Source organism: Trichomycterus rosablanca, chromosome 22, assembly GCF_030014385.1.
Source record: "Trichomycterus rosablanca isolate fTriRos1 chromosome 22, fTriRos1.hap1, whole genome shotgun sequence".
NCBI lineage: Eukaryota > Metazoa > Chordata > Actinopteri > Siluriformes > Trichomycteridae > Trichomycterus > Trichomycterus rosablanca.
The window spans coordinates 16,174,709-16,197,798 of NC_086009.1; the positions used below are offsets into that span (position 1 = coordinate 16,174,709).

At 39.3% G+C, this 23,090-nt stretch overlaps 2 protein-coding genes across 2 annotated transcripts; both read left to right on the forward strand.

Moving 5' to 3' along the window:
* Positions 1-7,664: 7,664 nt before the first annotated feature.
* On the forward strand, positions 7,665-13,565 carry gcat (glycine C-acetyltransferase). The gene is made up of 9 exons (XM_063018805.1): positions 7,665-7,971; positions 9,242-9,372; positions 9,509-9,610; positions 9,729-9,875; positions 10,052-10,206; positions 10,404-10,486; positions 12,223-12,394; positions 12,686-12,807; positions 13,226-13,565. Exons 1-9 carry the CDS (start codon positions 7,752-7,754, stop codon positions 13,375-13,377), a joined length of 1,284 nt encoding a protein of 427 aa, XP_062874875.1. The 5' UTR covers positions 7,665-7,751; the 3' UTR covers positions 13,378-13,565.
* Positions 13,566-15,411: 1,846 nt separating this feature from the next.
* mcm5 (minichromosome maintenance complex component 5) lies at positions 15,412-23,070 on the forward strand. Its single transcript, XM_063018897.1, has 16 exons — positions 15,412-15,715; positions 17,462-17,588; positions 17,747-17,875; positions 18,003-18,175; positions 18,303-18,458; positions 19,602-19,771; positions 19,910-20,081; positions 20,162-20,273; positions 20,547-20,690; positions 20,772-20,837; positions 20,955-21,131; positions 21,234-21,346; positions 21,458-21,586; positions 21,772-21,914; positions 22,151-22,278; positions 22,661-23,070. The coding sequence occupies exons 1-16, from the start codon at positions 15,546-15,548 to the stop codon at positions 22,760-22,762; spliced, it is 2,211 nt and encodes a 736-aa protein (XP_062874967.1). The 5' UTR covers positions 15,412-15,545; the 3' UTR covers positions 22,763-23,070.
* Positions 23,071-23,090: the final 20 nt, after the last annotated feature.

A 23,090-nucleotide genomic window follows, 5' to 3' on the forward strand; every position in this document is an offset into this window, starting at 1 on the left:
TACTTGACCTTTAGGTGACTTTCGAAATTGAATTTTAGTATGGGTGCAGCAATTCAGAAATAGAAGGTCATGCGGCACAAGTGTTACAGTGGTTAAGTCATGCGCCACAAGTGGTTCGACTTTTGAAAGTTGTGACAAATACAGATACATGTCATGTAGCGTGTACCAGGTCTAAATTGTAAGGAAAACAATCTGGTTTACCTTGCCATCTCACATAATTACATGGTCATACTTATGTAATTAAATAGTCACATAATTCTGTAAAATCTGCACATAGGTAAACTTACCTGATTCTGCACCACAGCACCTAAAAGGGAATGGGAAGTCTTCAAAAATGCACTGAATCCGAGTGAAGAGGGTATCTGTGTCGAGAAAAAAAGGTTTATTAAGACCCTGAAAACCACATGCTGATTGTCAGGGTTTTTTTCTTAGTGAGGAAACCATTGCATTTTGTTACTCCTTAATAATCTAAAAAAGAAAACGTAATAAAATTTATGTAGAATATTTTGTTTCCACAGTCCTTTAGTCAAACCCCAGATACAGGAACAAGATCAAGATCTGGAAATATATAAAGCATTTTTAACTGTGTTGCTAAAAAGAAAAAGGAATTTGTTTAGTGGTACAACAATGTAGATTTTAAAAGTGGTTCATTGATTCAATTTAGTAAGTTGTTTAGTAAAAGTGGTCCAGAGACTTCTGAAGTCTTGTAAGTGGTACAGAGATTTTGAATTTAAAACTCTTGTAGTAAGTGATACTGAGCTTTTACTTATTTATTTATTAGGATTTAACGTCATGTCTTACACTTTGGTTACGTTCATGACAGAACAGGTCATTAGTCGTTACACAAGATTCATCATCAGTTCACAGGTTTAATCTCACACAGTCATGGACAATTTTGTATCTCCAATTCACCTCACTTGCATGTCTTTGGACTGTGGGAGGAAACCGGAGCTCCCGGAGGAAAATCACGCAGACACGGGGAGAACACGCGGCCTAGTGGGTAGAGCTTTGGGCTATCAACCGGAAGATTGGCGGTTCAAATCCAGGCTCTGCTATGCAGCCACTGTTGTGTCCTTGAGCAAGACCCTTAACCCTGTCTGCTCCAGGGGCGCCGTACGATGGCTGACCCTGCGCTCTGACCCCAGCTTCCAAACAAGCTGGGATATACGAAGAAAGAATTCCGTTGTACTGTACAACTGTATATGTACAGTGAAGCCCGAAATTATTCATACCCCTGGCAAATTTTGACTTAAAGTTACTTTTATTCAACCAGCAATTTTTTTTTTGACCAGAAATGACACAGGTGTCTTCCAGAAGATAATAAGACGATGTACAAGAGGCATCATTATGGAAAAAAATATTTCCCAGCTTTTATTTACATTTGAACAAAAAGTGGCATGTCCAAAATTATTCATACCCTTTGCAAACTGTCACAGTCTATGGGAAAATCCAAAGTTCTATACCATTCCAAATAGTCCAAGCTGTTCTAAAGCATCCTAATTACCCTGATTCATTGGGAACAGCTGTTTTAATCAACTCAACAGGTGAAAAACAGCAACTCTCTGCAGTTGGTTTGTGGACAGTCATGGCTAAGACAAAGGAGCTCACTAAGGACCTGCGGCTGTGCATTGTGGCAGCTCACAAGTCAGGAAAGGGCTATAAGGCCATATCTAAATGTTTTCAAGTTCCAGTGGCTACAGTGCAAAGTATTATTAAAAAATACAAGACATTCCGCACTGTGGAAAATCTCAGAGGACGTGGTCGGAAGCCAAAAGTGACACCTGTGCTGGCCAGGAGGATAGTGAGAGAGGTGAAAAAGAATCCAAGGATCACCACCAAGGCCATCCTGGTGAATCTGGGCTCTGCTGGTGGCAACGTCTCAAGGCAGACAGTCCAACGGACACTGCACACTGCTGGGTTCCACGGACGCAGACCAAGGAGGACGCCACTTCTCCAGAAAAGGCACACAAAAGCTCGCTTGGCCTTTGCAAATGCTCATCTGGACAAAGAAGAAGACTTCTGGTCTTCTGTTTTATGGTCAGATGAAACAAAAATTGAATTGTTTGGCCACAATGATGTATCCTTCATTTGGCGTAAAAAAGGAGAAGCCTTCAACCCTAAGAACACCATCCCCACTGTCAAACATGGTGGTGGGAACCTAATGATTTGGGGGTGTTTTTCAGCCAATGGACCAGGGAACCTAATCACAGTAAACGGCATCATGAAAAAAGATCAATACATCAAGATTCTCAACAACAACATCAGGCAGTCTGCAGAGAAACTTGGCCTTGGGCACCAGTGGACATTTCAGCACGACAACGACCCAAAACACACAGCAAAAGTGGTGAAGAAATGGTTAGCGGACAAAAACATTAACATTTTGCAGTGGCCCAGCCAGAGTCCTGACTTGAATCCAATTGAGAATCTGTGGAGGGAGCTAAAGATCAGGGTGATGGCAAGGAGACCCTCCAACCTGAAAGAGTTGGAGCTCATCGCTAAAGATGAATGGGCAAAAATACCAGTGGAGACATGCAAAAAGCTGGTCAGCAATTATAGGAAGTGTTTGATTGCTGTAATAGCCAATAAAGGCTTTTCTATTAATTATTGAGAAGGGTATGAATAATTTTGGACATGCCACTTTTTGTTCAAATGTAAATAAAAGCTGAGAAATATTTTTTTCCATAATGATGCCTCTTGTACATCGTCTTATTATCTTCTGGGAGACGCCTGTGTCATTTCCGGTCCAAAAAAAAAATTGCTGGTTGAATAAAAGTAACTTTAAGTCAAAATTTGCCAGGGGTATGAATAATTTCGGGCTTCACTGTATATATGACAAATAAAGGATCTTCTATCTAACATGCAAACTCTACACAGAAAGGACCCGGACCGCCCCACCTGGAGATCGAACCCAGGACCTTCTTAATGTGAGGAGACAAGTGCTACCAACTGAGTCACTGTGCTGCCTGATACTGAGATTTTAATTTAAGTCATGTAGTAAATAGTGCTGAGATTCAGAGTGTTGCAGTGATATAGATTATAAGTTGTACAAAATGTGTTTATCTGTCAAGTTACTGGGGTTTCACTAATTAACAAAACTATAAACTATTGTTATGTTAGTCAAGTCCTTAAAAAGTACATCTGAATGTTTAGATATGAAAGTTATAATTTTATAAGTCTCAAAATTATCTGATCAAACTGACAAGTAAGCTTACCTGATCCTTCACCACCGCAGTACACAAGTACCCATTGGTAGACTCCTTCAAAAGTGTCTTGAATCACAGTGACGATATCTGTAAAATAATAATGAAATGTAAATTAGATTTAAATACTGATATTCTAATGATGGTTCAAAATGTCTTAATTACATATAAAAATCAGGCATTTTAGAACCAGAATTTTGCTACAATATACGGCTCGTGTCACAATATGCAGAGCTCATCTGACAGATAGTGTACAACAATAGGTACAACCCCAAATCAGTAAAAGTTGGGACAGCATGGAAAATGTAAAAAACATAAAGAATACAGAGTTTTTGATTGCAGACAGGATGAACCTGAGATATTTCATGTTTTGTCTGGTCAACTTCATGTCATGTATTAATAAACATCCATTCTTGCATTTCAGGCCTGCAACACATTTATACAGTATGGAAAATACACAACTTAAGACGTGTTTGCAGGAAAAATAAAACCTGAAACACTAAATCACTTGGTATCCTCTGTGCCAAAGCGTCTTTTAAGTGGTGAAAAGGAACGGCAACATTTCAAAGCGGTGAATGCTTTACTGTCCCAACCTTTTTTTTTTGGAATGTGTTGCAGGCCTGAAATGCAGGAATGGATGTTTATTAATAAATGAAACGAAGTTGACCAGACAAAACATGAAATATCTCAGGTTCATCCTGTCTGCAATCAAATAGAATAGAAGCACATGGACGCAGCGGCACAGTGCCCTCACTCTCGGTGTTGTTTTTGTACACGTCTCGTTCTTACTACTTTGTCAGGCAAGAAATCAATTTTCCACCAGCTTGCTACTGAACAGAAAGTGTATTTTCTAGTTTTTCTTTCCTTAAATATTGTTTTATAACACTTGAGAGTATGGCGCCTTAATTTCGTTATACCTGGTATAATGACAATAATGATATTCTGATTCTGAATAGAATGCCTTTATTGTCATTGCACAACGAAATTGTTGAGCATCTCCTTGACGGTACATGTATGTACACACAGACATATACAGTATTTATATACACACATGTATTTACAAATAAACATATACACATCTAGATTTAAAAATTAAAATGTTAGCCCTGACAGAGCCATGGTTTTTATTTTTATTCTGTTAACTTAAAAACTTAATTTTACTGCCCAGTGTGTGATGCTGTCATAGTACAATCCCAAACCAGTAAAAGCTGGGACAGCATGGAAAATTTAAATAATAAAAACAGAGTTTCTTACATTTACTTTGAAAAATACATGTGGGTTTTAAGAACTTTACAGAGAAAAAGAAGGTTATTGCACATTATTTTCTAGGATGTAAAGTTTGATAGTTTAGTGTTTTTATTTACAAGTCAAAGTAAATGTAAGGAACTCTGTGTTTTTATTATGTACATTTTCCATGCTGTCCCAGCTTTTACTGGTTTGAGGTTGTACTGACCTTATCACACACTGGGCAGTAAAATTAAGCTCTTAAGTGAACAGAATAAGAATAAAAACCATGGCTCGGTCAGGGCTGCCATTTTAATGGTTTTAGTCCTGCTCGTGTAAATGTCTGATCCTATGGAGGGCGTCAGTTTACTAGATAAACACAAACACCAGGAATGTGCGTTATTAATACATGAATACATGATTTAAGTGTTTGTCCACTTTAATGTGACTGATATTAAACACCTGTTTAAAGAGCTCTCACAGCGAGCACTAGCGCGAGCATTTTCAAACCACAGCGAAACGAACTGGTTAAAGTTAACATAGTAACTCATAAGTAAAACATTTCATGACATTATCACTCACCTCTGCGATGTTTTTTAGCCATAACTGTTGTTTATAAACTGCGTGATGAACTAATAACAATGTCGAGCTGGTTAGCAGCTTCCTGCTCACGCGGCAAATCAAAACAGAGAGAACTTCGCGCGCTCGGTCTCGTGACCAATCGGGATCCAGTTATGAGTGACGTCACACAAACCCCAGGCTTGTTGCTGAGTGAGGCAGAAAGTAAAAGTCTGCACTTGCATCATTTAGTCTTCTGGTTTATAAGATCATTTAACTGGATTAAAAATGACTTTTCTCGACTGCGAAGCCATAGATTACTTTTACTGTGTCGTTGTATTGTTTGTAAATTTCATGTCACTTTCATGGCTCCAGTTGTTACACAAGATGCATCAGTTCACAGATTTAAAGTTAAACACAGTTATGGACAGTTTTGTATCGTCTTTGCATGGGTTTCCTCCAGGAGCTCCGGATTCCATGCATGGGGAGAACATGCAAACCACACAGAAAGGACCCAGACCGCCCCACTCGGGAATCGAACCCAGGACCTTCGTGCTGCGAGGTGACAGTGCTACCCACCGGGCCGCCCTTCAATTTAGTTGAGGGAGAACATGTTCTGAACATTAGACAGAACATGTTAACAGCTAAACTCAGCTAAAAAGATATGACACTATTTTAATGTAAATGTGTCTATACACCCGTTATCACAACTTAAAACAAATCTGTTTCCAACACATTTATTAATAAACTAATGATTATATTATTACATAATAATAATAAGGGTTTTGTTGTCATTTTCACATGATTACTATCCTGCCTGGTACTTTCTGGGTGGCAGCACTGTCAGAGCAGGTAACAGGCCCCTAGTTCGATTCCCTGGTGAAGCGATTTCAGTCTTTTCTGTGTGAAGTTTGCATGTTCTCTCCGTGTCTGCACAGGTGTCCTCCGGGTGCTCCGGTTTCCTCCCACAGTCCAAAGACGTGCAAGTGAGGTGAATTGGACATATTCAATTGTCAATGACTGTGTTTGACATTGAACTTGAACTGAAGAATTTTGTGTAATGAGTAACTACCTGTCCTGTCATTAATGTAACCAGCATGATGTTAAAATCCTAATAAATAACTTTCTGGTGTCAAGATAGAAAGACGGCTTCTTTTGTAAGTCATATCCAGGAACTCCTAAATACCTAATCCTATATGTATTTTTAAACAGGTAAAGTGCTAAATAAAAACACTAAATGGAATCTATGTACTAGATTTTGCATATTTATATAAAATCATTTCTATTACAGAGGTTTATGCAATACCTACTTAATACATCATTTTAATTGCAATAAAACTGGGTCATGATAACTATTATTATTATTGTGTATAACTCCTTATAAGATTTTAGGTTACAACTTCCTGCAGCAGACCACAAGAGTGTCTTTGTTACATTTTTGTGGGGGTAGCCTGTCTAAATTATAACAATTTTGGCTAAGGATTAAAAATAAATCATTGCAATTTACATTTTTTCCCAACACCCAATAAAAATGCCACCAAACCTTTTCTAATTATTTTAATAATATCATTATTCACCTTGTACAATAACTAAAATACACACAATCTATTACTCATTCATAAACTTGTAAGACTATGTTAAGGTTGTATTACTTATATTTTTATATTTACAGTTTGCACACAATTTGCCAAATTCCCAATTTTGCTAGGTAATTTAAGGAAAAATTTAAATCATGTAATTTTGGTAATGATTTAAGTAAAAATAAGTTGATGCAGTTAACTACAGGAAACATTTTTGCACATTCTATATACAACTGTATACCTACAAAATGCATATATGGAGGCTGTTCTGATCATATCCAGTGGGTGTGCACTGTAATAGTGAATGAGCTACAGATTCAACAGTAGGTTGCACATTAAGAGTATTTCTAATACTAAGTTCTGCTTGCATCTGTGTCCTGATTGCACAGTCCTGTTGTACTATAATAGTGGTATTTTAAATCTACTTTACCTTTACTAAACAGGTCATGTCTTTTCCATTTGCTTCCCAAAGAAACTGATCACAACAATGCACAGTGCAATTATCCATAAAATCTTCAGTCATCCTAACTAACAAATCCAACATGAAACCAAACATCCAGGATAGCTGGATGAATTCTGGAGGCACACATGATCATGATCATTCTTCTTGCACTGAAGGCATGGAGGCAAGTGGCGCCAAACGTGGGATTTCGCGCGCAAATGACGTATAAAAGCGGTGCTTACGTCATGGGGTCATTTAACAAAGTACGTGTGTATATTTCAGCAGAAAGCAAGGATGCTTTTTTAATCTTTTTTTTTATATATATCTACGTATTATAATATAATTATTAAGTGTGGTTTCTTTTAAGTAAAGCGATGATTCTGGTTTTAGATACTGATTTAATTAAATTGTTGAATCAATAATTGAATCATTCATGTAAATGACAGTTAATTCATCAAAAGATCGTCATGTCATACTGAATGAGAAAAATAAAACAAATAAATATTAAAACGGGAAACAAACACAAAGCTGTAGAAGGAAGTAGACGAGACCACGCCCACGGCTCATCTGATTGGTGCATTTGGTCACGCCCTCGTAAACGCGACCTGCCGGTGTAAGTAGGCAGTATGTGAGATTACTGCGCCACCTTGTGGAATACACGTGCGCGCTGGTACGTGGCTCATACGGTTCAACCGTCACCGCTTTCTGTAGCACATTTCTCTGAGGTTTGACAGCTGAAACGCCACCATGTCTCTTTGTTCTGCTATAGTTCAACTTAAAACCCCGTTAGTAAGGGTTCTGCAATCACAACGTGCTATTTCGAGTCGGGCTTATTCTGCTATCGCTCAGGCGAGGTCGGTACTGGAGAATGAACTGGACACGATCCGGGCTGCTGGAACCTGGAAGGGAGAGAGAGTGATCACATCTAAACAGGGAGCTCATATTAACGTGCACGGCAACAGTGCTGGTAAGAACATGTGGAGAAGATGTCCTACATCCTGTATTTATGAAGCCAAATTATACTTTAACTAACTGTGTCTGTACTAGGTGAAGTTTGTAGTAGAATATAAATATACGTTCAAAAATCAAACGTTTACGTGTTTGGAGTAGAAACGTAGCAGCAAAACTTATCTTCCAGAAATCTATGAGTCGACTCCGAATCTAGGTGTTTGAATCGACTCCGACTCTAGGTGTTTGAATCGACTCCGACTCTAGGTCAGCTCGTCCTAATCAGTTTATCTGCATTATAAAGAGAAAAACTTAGCATACGTGCTTTTGATTCAGTGTTATATACCGGAAAAATAACGTAGCAGTAAATCCGTTCTATTGAGATTACGTTTGAGTCAACTCCCAATCTGAATCCCAGGGTTGGGAATCGATTAATTCGATTCCCAGGGTCAAGTTCACAAAGTAGTTTCATATCCAAAAGCTGAAACAGAAGATTTTGTAAAAAGACCACTGCAATATTAGTTAATTTACTCATATGATTCATAGTATTAATGACAGGAAATATTGAGGTACCTTGAATCCCTTACCTTGAATTTAACTTAATTTAAAATCCTTTTATTAGAGCAAAAGCTTATTTTAGGACTTTTATGACATTTCTTATTCACTTGACTTGTCTTATTTTAAGACATTTGGGTCGCACACACACACACACACACACATTCAATTAACTTTCAGTTTATTACTTTTATGAAAATAAATGTTTGTAAACCTAATCAAAATTATTTTAAATGAAAGCATTTTTGTTTACTGGCAAAAAAAAGAAGTAATTGTCAAAGTAATGTCATTTTACTGTAATTTTTTGAGAAGTGGCTTCTCTGAAACATTTTACGCAATGATTACTGGAAATGGTCAAATCGAAACTGTTGAAATTTGGGTGTCATTTTGCAAACTAATGTTTTTACAGTCAGACATTTAATGACTCACATTAAGGTCATTTAAAGTGCTTTACTAAAGAAATGCTTTACTTAACAAAGTGCAGTCAAAACAAAGTGCACATCTTATATCTCCATTATTGGCACATAAAAATAGAAATGTTTAACCTAGATTTAAAAATGGCAACATTTGCAACAGGTCTAAGATCTTTTTATAAGTTGGTCCCAGTTGTGAGTCACATAAAAGCTGAATGTTGCTTTAAAATACATAATTGTGGGGAAATGTGTTAGATTTAATAGTTTGGACAAAAGTGTTAACGCCACTTGTTTAATTTCGTATATCTGTATGTTTTTTAGACATATTAAATTTCTGTGCAAATAACTACCTGGGCTTGTCCAGTCATCCAGAAGTCGTTCAGGCAGGAGTCGATGCCTTGCAGAAGTATGGGGCTGGACTAAGTTCAGTCAGGTTCATCTGCGGAACACAGGTAGGCAAAGCAGCTTTATAGATGTGATATTACAATACATCCTGTCTGCACAGTGACTCTTAGCATTAGTCATTGGGTTTACATATAGGTCGGTAAGTATTTATGGGTAAATTAAAAATGCATTATTTTTACCCAGGATCTGCACAAGGATTTAGAGAAGAAGATTGCTCAGTTCCACGAAAGAGAGGACTGCATTCTTTATGCCAGCTGCTTTGATGCCAATGCTGGTCTGTTTGAGGTATTTTGACCATTATAAGATATCTTTTGTTTGCTGTGCTGTATAAAACATTAGTGGATTCAGTCACCTGTAACTGACATCACTGTATGTTTATAAATGTTATTTGACTGGGTGCTAGGTTCTTTTGGGCCCTGATGATGCTGTGTTATCTGATGAACTGAACCATGCATCAATCATCGATGGAATTAGGCTGTGTCGTGCTAAGCGATTCCGCTACAAGCACATGGACCTGAAGGACCTGGAGGAGAAGCTGAAAGAGTCTCAGGTACACACCGACTGTTCTTTTTGTATTCTGTTGCAAAGTTGAGCTGAATTCATACCAAACAAAACTGTACGATTACTGTAAAGAATCTTCCATGTTTTCACACTGTAGAATACACATACAGTATATGACTTAGTTAATGTATCCCATCACTTAAGTGGCTTATTCTTCACCCATAGTCCTCACGTCTAAGGCTGGTGGTGACTGATGGAGTGTTTTCTATGGATGGTGACGTGACTCCACTGGTGGGTATCTGTGACCTTGCTGAACAGTATGGAGCCATGGTCTTTATTGATGAATGCCATGCCACAGGCTTCTTGGGTCCTCGTGGCCGGTGAGTACAAAATAATAGAAATACGTCAAAGTGCATAAAGATACATTGAATAACACGATTACTAGAAGTTTATTCCCTTCTCTTATTCCCAATTGCAACCTCTCTACAGCTTGCACCACTTTTTACCATCCAGACCAAGGAAAGCCACAGACTAACATTACCCCTGATTCTTATGAAGTGTTTGTGTTTTCATTTAGAGGAACTGATGAGCTGCTGGGTGTAATGAACAGAGTGCATATAGTTAACTCTACTCTTGGAAAAGCTCTTGGAGGGGCAGCAGGTAATTTTTATTTATAGCAATGTTGATATTCTTTGTTTAAATACAGATCACAGTGTTATATACAGGTGTATATATACAGGTTCTTCTAAAAAAATTAGCATATTGTGATAAAGTTCATTATTTTCCATAATGTAATGATAAAAATTAAACTTTCATATATTTTAGATTCATTGCACACCAACTGAAATATTTCAGGTCTTTTATTGTTTTAATACTGATGATTTTGGCATACAGCTCATAAAAACCCAAAATTCCTATCTCAAAAAATTAGCATATTTCATCCGACCAATAAAAGAAAAGTGTTTTTAATACAAAAAAAGTCAACCTTCAAATAATTATGTTCAGTTATGCACTCAATACTTGGTCGGGAATCCTTTTGCAGAAATGACTGCTTCAATGCGGCGTGGCATGGAGGCAATCAGCCTGTGGCACTGCTGAGGTGTTATGGAGGCCCAGGATGCTTCGATAGCGGCCTTAAGCTCATCCAGAGTGTTGGGTCTTGTGTCTCTCAACTTTCTCTTCACAATATCCCACAGATTCTCTATGGGGTTCAGGTCAGGAGAGTTGGCAGGCCAATTGAGCACAGTAATACCATGGTCAGTAAACCATTCACCAGTGGTTTTGGCACTGTGAGCAGGTGCCAGGTCGTGCTGAAAAATGAAATCTTCATCTCCATAAAGCTTTTCAGCAGATGGAAGCATGAAGTGCTCCAAAATCTCCTGATAGCTAGCTGCATTGACCCTGCCCTTGATAAAACACAGTGGACCAACACCAGCAGCTGACATGGCACCCCAGACCATCACTGACTGTGGGTACTTGACACTGGACTTCAGGCATTTTGGCATTTCCTTCTCCCCAGTCTTCCTCCAGATTCTGGCACCTTGATTTCTGAATGACATGCAAAATTTGCTTTCATCCGAAAACAGTACTTTGGACCACTGAGCAACAGTCCAGTGCTGCTTCTCTGTAGCCCAGGTCAGGCGCTTCTGCCGCTGTTTCTGGTTCAAAAGTGGCTTGACCTGGGGAATGCGGCACCTGTAGCCCATTTCCTGCACACGCCTGTGCACGGTGGCTCTGGATGTTTCTACTCCAGACTCAGTCCACTGCTTCCGCAGGTCCCCCAAGGTCTGGAATCGGCCCTTCTCCACAATCTTCCTCAGGGTCCGGTCACCTCTTCTCGTTGTGCAGCGTTTTCTGCCACACTTTTTCCTTCCCACAGACTTCCCACTGAGGTGCCTTGATACAGCACTCTGGGAACAGCCTATTCGTTCAGAAATTTCTTTCTGTGTCTTACCCTCTTGCTTAAGGGTGTCAATGATGGCCTTCTGGACAGCAGTCAGGTCGGCAGTCTTACCCATGAATGCAGTTTTGAGTAATGAACCAGGCTGGGAGTTTTTAAAAGCCTCAGGAATCTTTTGCAGGTGTTTAGAGTTAATTCGTTGATTCAGATGATTAGGTTAATAGCTCGTTTAGAGAACCTTTTCATGATATGCTAATTTTTTGAGATAGGAATTTTGGGTTTTCATGAGCTGTATGCCAAAATCATCAGTATTAAAACAATAAAAGACCTGAAATATTTCAGTTGGTGTGCAATGTGTGATAATTTTTATCATTACATTATGGAAAATAATGAACTTTATCACAATATGCTAATTTTTTGAGAAGGACCTGTATATATATATATATATATGTGTGTGTGACCTCTAAATGTTTAATCATGGCCCTCATATTTTCAGGTGGTTACACAGTGGGGCCAAAGCCTTTAATCGACTTACTCCGGCAGCGCTCTCGTCCTTATCTCTTCTCCAACTCTCTCCCACCTCCGGTAGTGGGCTCTGCCGCTCGCGCAGTGGAACTGCTGCTGGCATCCAATGAAATTGCACAGAGCATGGCAGCTAAAACCATGAGGTAAGAACAGAGTTAGGAGTGGAGTTTGCTGGCTGGAGTTTATCTTCAGTGGTGGATAGATAAGCGTGTTGTGTTTTTGTGAATGCAATCAAAAACGTCCTGGTTGCATAATGCCTGGCTATGCTAACTGAAAATAAAATTTGTACATCTGTTAATGCTGAAATACATTTGCACAAAACATTAAGTCTATAAGTACATTTGTTTGTTTGTTGTTATGATAATTACTTTAATAAAACAAATGTTTTACCACCTTTTCTTGCAAATGTACATTTCTGTGATTTTATCCATCAGGTTTAGAAACAACATGACACAGGCAGGGTTCACCATCTCAGGCTCAGCTCATCCCATCTGCCCTGTCATGCTGGGAGATGCTCGTCTGGCATCAGTCATGGCTGATGACATGCTAAAACTGGGTAAGATTTTTTTTCTTCCAAGTTAGTCATTCACCCCCCTCTCCATTTTTAACCAAAACAAACCTTTGCTATTTCCCCTGTTCATAACCAATTATCTTGCTGTGCGCGCCTCTCTGCACTGGGCTGGGACTCCTCTGACATGCGTGTAGAACTTGCCACATCAAAATTGTACAGCCTTAATGAAACCCTGTCCACCACAACCTATTGTGCTCACTGGGCGCCCAGCTTGGTCAATAGCACATTTAAGACTCGAACCTTGGTGTCTGTAATGGTGGCTAGCACATAAGACTGCTGTGCCATCTGAGTGCCACAGTTTTTATAGTTTTAACTAGTTTTGTAATTTTTTTTTGTTACATCAGATACAATGATAAAATAATGCAATGTTGCTTAGTATTTAACCTGTCTGTTACTTCCTCAGGTGTGTATGTGATCGGTTTCTCCTACCCTGTGGTTCCTAAAGGAAAAGCTCGTATCCGGGTCCAGATCTCAGCAGCACACACTGAATCAGACATTGATCGTGCTGTTGATGCCTTTATACAGACTGGCAGAAAGCATGGTGTCATATCATAGATTTCGTGCTAGTGCAATTGTGTGCCTTTGATAGATCAACGTAGAGAATGAGCAGCTTTCATGAAATGTTACAGTGTTACATAAACTGCTGTTACAGTGAGCACTTGGATGAAAAGCAAGAATACTTAAATCTGCTAGATGCATATAACAGAATATAGTTTGCACTAATAAATGATTTTGCTTATTAATTTTGGTTGTTTTGTTTCTGTTTTTTCATTTCATACTAGAACAAACCGAATAAGCACTTGCCACCTCATCAGCACTACACAGTATTAATGCTGAAAAGCACAATGGTCAATAAGAAGTCTGGTATGGTCTTTTTTGACCTTGGCACTCCAGTTTTCTTCTACCTCCCTTAAACAAATAGTAAATACCGACCCTAATTAGCCAAAAAAAAAAAACATTGAAAAACCACCTTCCCTAGAGTAAAGAGCACTGGTTTGTACAGATTGTTTGAACATAATAGTCAAGGTTTTACAATATTGAGTTTTGTGCTGATGCTAGAACACATGTTAAAAGCAGCAGACATGGGCAGGCATAAAGACCCAAGTAAATTATTTAAGTGCAAAATCATTATGGGCAAATGACTGGGTTGAAGTATCCAAAACCTACCAACAGTGGTCTGAGGAGAAACCACAAAGATGGAGTTGGGCCAGAGGACAACAAAGGCAGTCATGTCTGGTATAGACCAACAAACCGGAGCTACCGTGACTGAAATTGTTGAATAATGATTTGATAAAGTTGTTTTTAAACGTTATTATTTTAATGCATACAATGTAATGATAGTAAGATATCATGATTAGCTTAAATAATTTAGAGTATAGCATGATTTGGTGCCAGGTCTACGTAATAGTTATTTAATCACTGGGAAACGGCAAAGGAATGGGAAACATTTTTGATTTCATAACAAACAGTTCACAAATGTATGGATGCAACACATTTCTAAAGTGTTGGAACAGGGAGGTTCTTTAACATACTTTAATCAATTGGGATCTGAGTGAACCTGTTGTTGTGAAAGTACATTTTATTTTCCACTTTAGTTTGGGGTAACATCTCAAGAGCTCAACAGCAAACACAATTCCAAAAAAATTTGGGAGGTGTTTTTTATTTTTTTACCAGTATTCAACTAAAAACAGTATACAGTTTAGAAAGGCTGTTTTCTTAAAACCACAGTGTCATCTACCAGTATGAAGTAGATACGGCCCAAACAAGATTATTTAAATACAGCTTATTTATACTTAAGTATTTAGACTCAAAGTAAGACCATTAAATGGTTAAGCACTCCATATTGTGGCTCACAGTTGTAACCAAACTTAGGGACAAATTGGCAGTAGAAGGCTTTAAACCAGTGATCTATTCTACCAGTCGGTCCTTTCTGTGTGGAGTTTGCATGTTCTCCCCGTGTCCGTGTGGGTTTCCTCCGGGTGCTCCGGTTTCCTTCCACAGTCCAAAGACATGCAGTCAGGTGAATTGGATACACTAAATTGTCCATGGCTGTGTTCGATATAATCTTGTGAACTGATGAATCTATAGATCTGTCTGTCTATCTGTCTGTCTGTCTATCTATCTCTCTCTCTCTCTGTCTATCTATCTATCCATCCATCCATCCATCCATCCATCCATCTCCTTAACTGCAGAGCTGCCATTGCCCTACTGGCTGATGAACTACAAATATGATTACACTGCATATCATGCACCTAATTTATGTCTAATTACACCCACCTATACAAACACCTTATTAATCATTTCTAAAAAATGTGAGGATGTGTGATATATTTGCGTACTATCAGCTACTAAATGATACAAACAGTAATTGTAAGCCTTTGTAAGCTGAACCGTTTGCAAGCGCCATTGTTATTGACGGCTGAACTTTTCGCGCCACAGACCTGCCAACCCGGCTGTTTGTCTGACGTACGTTTTTTATTGGACCAATGAGACTGCGAGAATGGCAGCAATGGGCGGGGTTTAGCTGCAAACTGGGCCGGTCCTGAAAGTTTTGCCGCGAAATCATTATAGCGTGGTGGAAGCTGTGGAGAGAACACGGACTGTCTGAGACTTCTGAAGAAATCATAGAAATTATATATTATATATTATATAAACCGCTACAGCAACTAGTTATTTATTTACTATTTTAGTAAGTAACTGACGGTTAGAAATAAATAAATAAAATGTCTGGTTTTGACGAGCCCGGAGTTTACTACAGCGACAGCTTCGGTGGAGGTGAGGGTGTCGGGGATGAAGGGACTGTTAAACGCAGTCACATCAAAAAACGCTTTCGGGAGTTCCTGAGGCAGTTCAGAGTCGGAACAGATCGAACCGGGTTTACTTATAAATACAGGTACAGTAACATCTCCAACATTTCAGCTTTTATTGTTCAGTCATGGTGGTTTAGATAAAGACCACATCATTGTCTCCTTAGCATGGTGTCTGGTTTAACTTCATTTTGTATTATATCTGTCAAAACTGCTGGTTTTATGTTTCTACACACTGTAATGTCTCCTATTAAATCAAGATTTGTTCATCTATTTATCTGCAATAACATTAGAAAGCTAATATAACTAGAACTATTTCGACAGCTCACAGTGTTCCGCACACTATTCTTACAGACCTCACAATTTGTGCAGTGAACAATAGTTGGACCACTGGTCCCCATCTCAAGTGTGTTCCAAACGTTGGCTCGTTTAACATGAAATAATTTTAATATAATAATAATAATTCAAACTAAATATCTGGCTTAGATTAGATAGATGGATGGATGGATAGATTAGATAGATGGATGGATGGATGGATTAGATAGATTAGATGGATGGATAAATGGATGGATGGATTAGATAGATAGAGAGATAGATTAGACTGATGGATGGATAGATTTGATAGAGAGATAGATTAGACAGATAAGACGGATGGATGGATAGATTTGATAGATGGATGGAGAGATAGATTAGATGGATGGAATAGATGGATGGATTGGATGGATGGATGGATGGATGGATGGATGGATGGATAGATAGATAGATGGATTAGATAGATTGGATGTATGGATAGCTAGACAGATAGATAGATAGATGGAGAGATAGATTAGATGGATGGATTAGATAGATAGATAGATAGATAGATAGATAGATAGATAGATAGATAGATAGATAGATAGATTAGATAGATAGATTGGATGTATGGATAGCTAGACAGATAGATAGATGGAGAGATAGATTAGATGGATGGATTAGATAGAGAGATAGATTAGATAGATGGATGGATTAGATAGAGAGATAGATTAGATGGATGGATAGATTAGATAGATGGATGGATTAGATAGAGAGATAGATTAGATGGATTAGATAGAGAGATAGATTAGATGGATGGATGGATAGATTAGATAGATGGATGGATTAGATAGAGAGATAGATTAGATGGATTAGATAGAGAGATAGATTAGATGGATGGATGGATAGCTAGACAGATAGATAGATGGAGAGATAGATTAGATGGATGGATGGATAGATTAGATAGATGGATGGATTAGATAAAGAGATAGATTAGATAGATGGATGGATTAGATAGAGAGATAGATTAGATGGATGGATGGATTAGATAGATGGATGGACAGATAGATCGATTGATTAGATAGATGGATAGATTAGATAGATGGATGGATTAGATAGATAGAGAGATAGATTAGATAGATAGATGGAGAGATAGATTAGATGGATGGACAGATAGATCGATTGATTAGATGGATGGATGGATCTTATAGGGAAAGTCAGTTATTACAGCAGCTCTAGTACATTAAAGCAAAAAGTATTAAAGTACACAAGTAACGTTGTACACACTGTGTAATTGAATAAATAGAATAAAGAAGAGTAGTATGTTATATAAAAAACATGAGATATGTAATGTGATATACTAAGCTGTAGTGTTAAATAACAACAGATATGTAGTTTAGTCTTTAAGAACAGAGTGCTAGAACATGCTCCATGGGTCTGTCCTGATAGTGGTTTAGTGCTCGATGATGTCCCACACAATTGATATGATCCATCCTGCTTTGGCTGACTGGCTTGTGTGTTTCTGTGTGGTCATTCTGCAGAGATGAGCTCAAGAGGCACTACACTCTTGGAGAGTATTGGGTCGAGGTGGAAATGGAGGATCTGGCCAGTTTTGATGAAGATCTTTCCGACTGCCTGTACAAACTACCCACTGAAAACCTCCCTCTGGTGAGCCCAGCATCGACACCCAGAACCCACTCTGATTCGGATTAAATTATTGCTTTTGTTGAACCCATAGCAGAAGTCTGATTGCACATATTGTGTAATGATATTTCTTGTTTATTCAGTCTAAAGTGTGTGTTGTAATGCTGTGATGTGGTTTGCAGCTGGAGGAGGCGGCACAGGAGGTAGCCGATGAGGTTACCCGTCCGCGCCCGGTCGGAGAAGAGACCGTGCAGGACATCCAGGTGATGCTGAAGAGTGATGCACACCCTGCTTCCATTCGCAGCCTCAAGGTAAGGTGACCCTGCGATTACTTAAAACTGGGATTCAAATCTCAACCTAGTGTTGACATGACTCATGTTTATTATAATGTTTTATGGGGAAATAGGTTTCTTAAATGGTGTTATTTTCTTCCCACAGTCCGAGCAGGTGTCTCGTCTGGTCAAGATCCCTGGTATAATCATTTCCTCCTCAGCAGTTCGGGCCAAAGCCACCAGAGTATGTCTGCAGTGCAGGGGCTGCCGTGCCATGATCAGTAACATCCCGCTTCCACCCGGCCTACAGGGATATGCCCTGCCTCGCAAGTGCAACACGTGAGTTCCACTCAAGTGTGCAGTTCTGTTAGCCCAGAAAAATTTGTGGATGTTTGTATACCAATACCCGAGTTGTAACATCTATGTGTGTGTGTGTGTGTGTGTGTGTTTTTTTTCTGGTGCTCAGTGAGCAAGCAGGTCGTGTGAAGTGCCCTGTGGATCCCTACTTCATCATCCCAGATAGGTGTGTTTGTGTGGACTTCCAGACCCTCCGTCTGCAGGAGTCGCCTGATGCTGTTCCTCATGGAGAGATGCCCCGCCACATGCAGCTGTACTGTGACAGGTAAATGCACATACAGATGAACCACTCCACCCTTATGTGATAAAGTGTCTATGTACGACTATGTTGCTCTCGACCTCTCAAAACTCAATACCACTATGTTTTATTTCCTATAATAAAATTTATCATATTGTAAATCGTCTTTATATTATTTATCGGCTTACTTTGCGGCTGTGCACCTTGTTGCTAGACAGAAGCAAAGCACAGACGCACAGACATGGCGGCAAAAAACGTATTCCTAAAAACTAGGGCTGTCGAAGTTAACGCGATAATAACGCATTAACGCGATTTCAATTTAACGCGATTAAAAATAATAGTGCCGTTAACACAAATTCTAGTTAATGTTGAGACTTGACTGGTAGAACTACAACGCTCGGTTACATTATGTTAACAAACCGCAAATGAAAAACGGTGGCAAGTCCGACATTAAAAAACATAATGTAACCGAGCGTTGTAGTGATGCACTTATAAAGAAATAAATACACGCTGTATTCACAAGTTGTCAGGAGCAGAACACTTTTATTAACTTATTCTGTTAAGGTACCAAATACCGGAAAGCTGAGTCAAGCACGTTAGTCCATGCACTATGGAAGCCCCAAAGGGTCAAAACACACTCACTTCGTGTAGAAACGGCCATCAAACCATTGTCACAATACAACCACAGAAAAGTCTGTTACAATAACTACGCCTTATCCCACCTAAAGCACCGCTGATCTACAATGTTTGCTGATGGAGAAATTCTAATCTACAATCTGACATTTACTGCCTAGTATGTGAGTGAATAAACTCCCTTACAGTTTTCTCTTGTCCCAGCAGTTTTTAACATCAGTACATTTAGCATAAAATGTGTTCACCATTTTAATTGTAACATTTCACATAAAAATCCTTGTTTTCTATAACATTTACACAGATTTTTTTTAATGTGATTAATCGTGATTAACTATATGAAATTCTGAGATTAATCGCGATTAAAATTTTTAATCGTTTGACAGCCCTACTAAAAACCTGAACTGTTGGATTCCACTTCAAATTACTAAAATACGACATGGCGACTAGTGAACTGTACGATCTGGAGACCGAGTTTGCATTGTTGATTAAATGAATAGCAAAGCAGCCCTGACCTAATATGTACTTTATTTTTTTCAGGTACCTGTGTGACCGTGTAGTGCCTGGAAACAGGGTGACCATCATGGGCATCTACTCCATTAAAAAGATAGCTCAGCCCAAAGCTAAAGGGCGTGATAAAGGGGCTGGAGTGGGCATCCGGGCAGCCTACCTGCGTGTAGTTGGTATTCAAGTGGACACTGAGGGAGTGGGTGAGTACAAGCAGCACGTACTAGTTTATCCCTGTCCAGCATTTAATAAATACTTGTTTACCCATCTATTCTTTACTGAACTTGTAGGCATTTGTGCCCTATGGTTTATTTCATTATTTTCGTATTGGTTTTCCTTAGGTCGTGGAGCCACTGGATCCGTTTCCCCTCAGGAAGAGGAGGAGTTGAGATCTCTGGCTTCTTCTCCTTCTGTCTACGACTCGATTGCACGTTCACTTGCTCCCTCGATTTATGGCAGCGATGATCTGAAGAAGGCTATAGCTTGCCTTCTGTTTGGAGGCTCCAGAAAAAGGTGGGATAACCCATCAATGCTTTATTGCTTTATTTATAAAAAATTTTATAGCATGATGTAAGTAATAAATTGTGTTTTAGGTTGCCAGATGGTCTTACTCGCAGAGGTGATATTAATCTGCTGATGCTGGGAGACCCTGGAACAGCCAAGTCTCAGCTGTTGAAGTTTGTGGAGAGATGTTCTCCTATTGGGGTAAGCCTGTTATAGAAGTGTAATCTTTTGATGTGCTATAGTCTATGACACCATCACATAGATTCAGTTATATATTCCTAGGAAAGGTATATGTTAAAGCCAGAATGACCTCAGAACCTGAAGCACCCAATTGTGTAGTACAGCTGAGTTTAGAACTCAAGATCTAGTAGCCTAGCTTTTCTAAAAAGCAAGTGTTCGTACTGGTTATTATTTTACCTTGACTTCAGTGTTCAGTATTGAGGTTACAGTTCCCCCTCTAACATTGTTTTTCAGATTTATACCTCAGGCAAGGGAAGCAGCGCAGCTGGTCTAACAGCTTCTGTGCTCAGAGACCCCAACACACGTGGCTTTATCATGGAGGGTGGAGCTATGGTGTTGGCTGATGGAGGTGTGGTCTGCATTGACGAGTTTGACAAGGTAAAGCTTATTATTAAGTTTATTTTTGCATTTAGATCCTCTGAGCTGATTTGCTTACATAAGTGTTTAACACCTTTCTAGATGAGAGAGGATGACCGAGTAGCCATCCACGAAGCCATGGAGCAGCAGACCATATCTATAGCCAAGGTAGAGCAGTTCTGTTAATTCTGCACTGTTAATTATTAACAGTATATATTAACTCTCAACATTATTAAGCCTGATGTAACAGCAGATTAGTAATCTATATTGGTTTTCTATGTGTAGGCTGGCATCACTACCACCTTGAACTCGCGCTGTTCTGTGCTGGCGGCTGCCAACTCTGTGTTTGGTCGATGGGACGACACGAAGGGCGAAGACAACATAGACTTTATGCCTACCATCCTGTCCCGTTTTGACATGATCTTCATCATTAAGGACCAGCACGATCAGCATAGAGACATGGTGGGTGAAATACATCAATGATGTTTCATCACTAAAATGTGAAGTCTAACTTGTATTTATTGAGTACAGAGAGTAAAAACCTGTGTGTGTGTGTGTGTTTAGACGCTGGCCCGCCACGTGATGAACGTGCACTTGAGTGCTCAGACCCAGACGGAGGGTGTGGAGGGGGAGATACCTTTAGCCACACTGAAGAAATTCATCGCTTATGCTAGAACGTAAGTTATACACCCTCACTGGTGCACCACAGAGTTGAGGCTGTGTCTGATGGTTAAATGAACTGGCAGTGGTCTATTTGGTATATCTAACTGCTGAACTTGTATTGACAGGAAATGCGGGCCTCGTTTGTCCGCGGCTTCTGCGGAGAAGCTGAAGAACCGTTATGTGGTAATGCGAAGTGGTGCGAGGGAGCACGAACGAGAGAGTGACCGCAGAGCCTCCATTCCCATCACTGTCAGGTAATGAGGCTCACACACACTTATAATGATTGCAGAAGTATTAGTGCAGAGTTATTAAACTTGTCCAAGTATCAGCTGCATTAAGTTTAGAGCTAAATCATAAAATAAAGACTTTTTTTATTTATTATAGTTTAGTGGAGTTCTAGTAGCCAGTGTTCATTTGCTTGTTGTTCTTTAACTTACAGGCAGTTGGAGGCAGTTGTGCGAATTTCTGAGTCCCTGGCTAAGATGAAGCTGCAGGCCATAGCAGGGGAAGATGAGGTGGACGAGGCTCTTCGTCTCTTCCAGGTGTCGACGCTGGATGCTGCGCTGTCCGGCAGCCTATCGGGTATTAGTTAAACCTGAAATCTGCAGTGGTATTGGATCGATATTAAAGTTGTGAGTAAAGTAATTGTAAGAGTGGACAACAGACACCGACCTGGCCATGCAGCCGCTCAAATGCAGTTGGCCGTGTTTGAGGGAGAGAGTCCAGCAGGGTTTCTCCTTTGTACCTGTGCGATTATACGGGTTTGGGGGGGTAGCACCCAGATGTTATTGCCATTAATGACACATGTTTGTTTTCAGGGGTGGAAGGTTTCACCACACAGGAAGATCAGGAGATGATCTCCCGCATCGAGAAACAGTTAAAGAGGCGCTTTGCCATCGGCTCTCAAGTGTCGGAGCACAGCATTGTACAGGACTTTACCAAACAGGTAAGCACTGATCACAATAGCAGACATCAATAAGACACTATTTAATGTTATTGGGAAGCCAATAGTAAGCCATTTAGGGTTTGCCCTGGTGGCTAAATATGTAGCCGCAGTGCTGGTTTAAGAGATTGTGAATAAATCAGGGTTTAATATGTTCAGGCTTTTTACCAGTTGTGGGTACAACTGGCTTATTGCTGACTAGCAGGACTTGCTATAGTAAAAGCATCATATTAGGTGCTATGCTTATTTATCCATTCTTTAACCAGAAACGTCTCTATTTGTAGACCCTATCTGTTCTTATAAATATCACTATGAAATATGTATAGTTATGAAAGAACATATTAACTTCTCAACTGACATTCTGACTTATTATTTCTCTGAGCAGAAATACCAAGAGCATGCAATCTACAAAGTCTTACACCTGATGCTGAGGAGAGGAGAACTGCAGCACCGCATGCAGAGAAAAGTGCTTTACAGGGTCAAGTAAAGCAAAGTGAACATTTGTATGTTTGTCTCGTATGAAATAATAACCGATAAAGACATAAATAGATTAAAGATGTTTAATGTGCATTGTATGGCTCTGATTTTTGGTGAAATCCTTTTCTGATAATGTAAATAGTTTGGCAGTGTGTGTTCTGTGCAGTTTCTGATTTTAACATTACCATTTTGTCAAGTATTATTGTGTCATGCAGTTTAAGGGTTTTGTTTTGTCTTTAGACTTGCAGACATTAATATGTTACAAAAATAACTTTGTATTCATGTTTATCCTTGTAAACTGGGCTAAATGGTGTGTAGAAATCGGAATAAAGCACTGT

Coding starts and splice junctions, on each gene's coding strand:
- mcm5 (XM_063018897.1), top strand. CDS start 15,546: ATGTCTGGTTTTGACGAGCCCGGAGTTTACTACAGCGACAGCTTCGGT. Junction 15,716..17,461: donor GGGTTTACTTATAAATACAG/GTACAGTAACAT, acceptor GTCATTCTGCAG/AGATGAGCTCAAGAGGCACT. Junction 18,459..19,601: donor ATGCAGCTGTACTGTGACAG/GTAAATGCACAT, acceptor TATTTTTTTCAG/GTACCTGTGTGACCGTGTAG.
- gcat (XM_063018805.1), top strand. CDS start 7,752: ATGTCTCTTTGTTCTGCTATAGTTCAACTTAAAACCCCGTTAGTAAGG. Junction 7,972..9,241: donor CGTGCACGGCAACAGTGCTG/GTAAGAACATGT, acceptor TATGTTTTTTAG/ACATATTAAATTTCTGTGCA. Junction 9,876..10,051: donor AGAAGCTGAAAGAGTCTCAG/GTACACACCGAC, acceptor CTTCACCCATAG/TCCTCACGTCTAAGGCTGGT.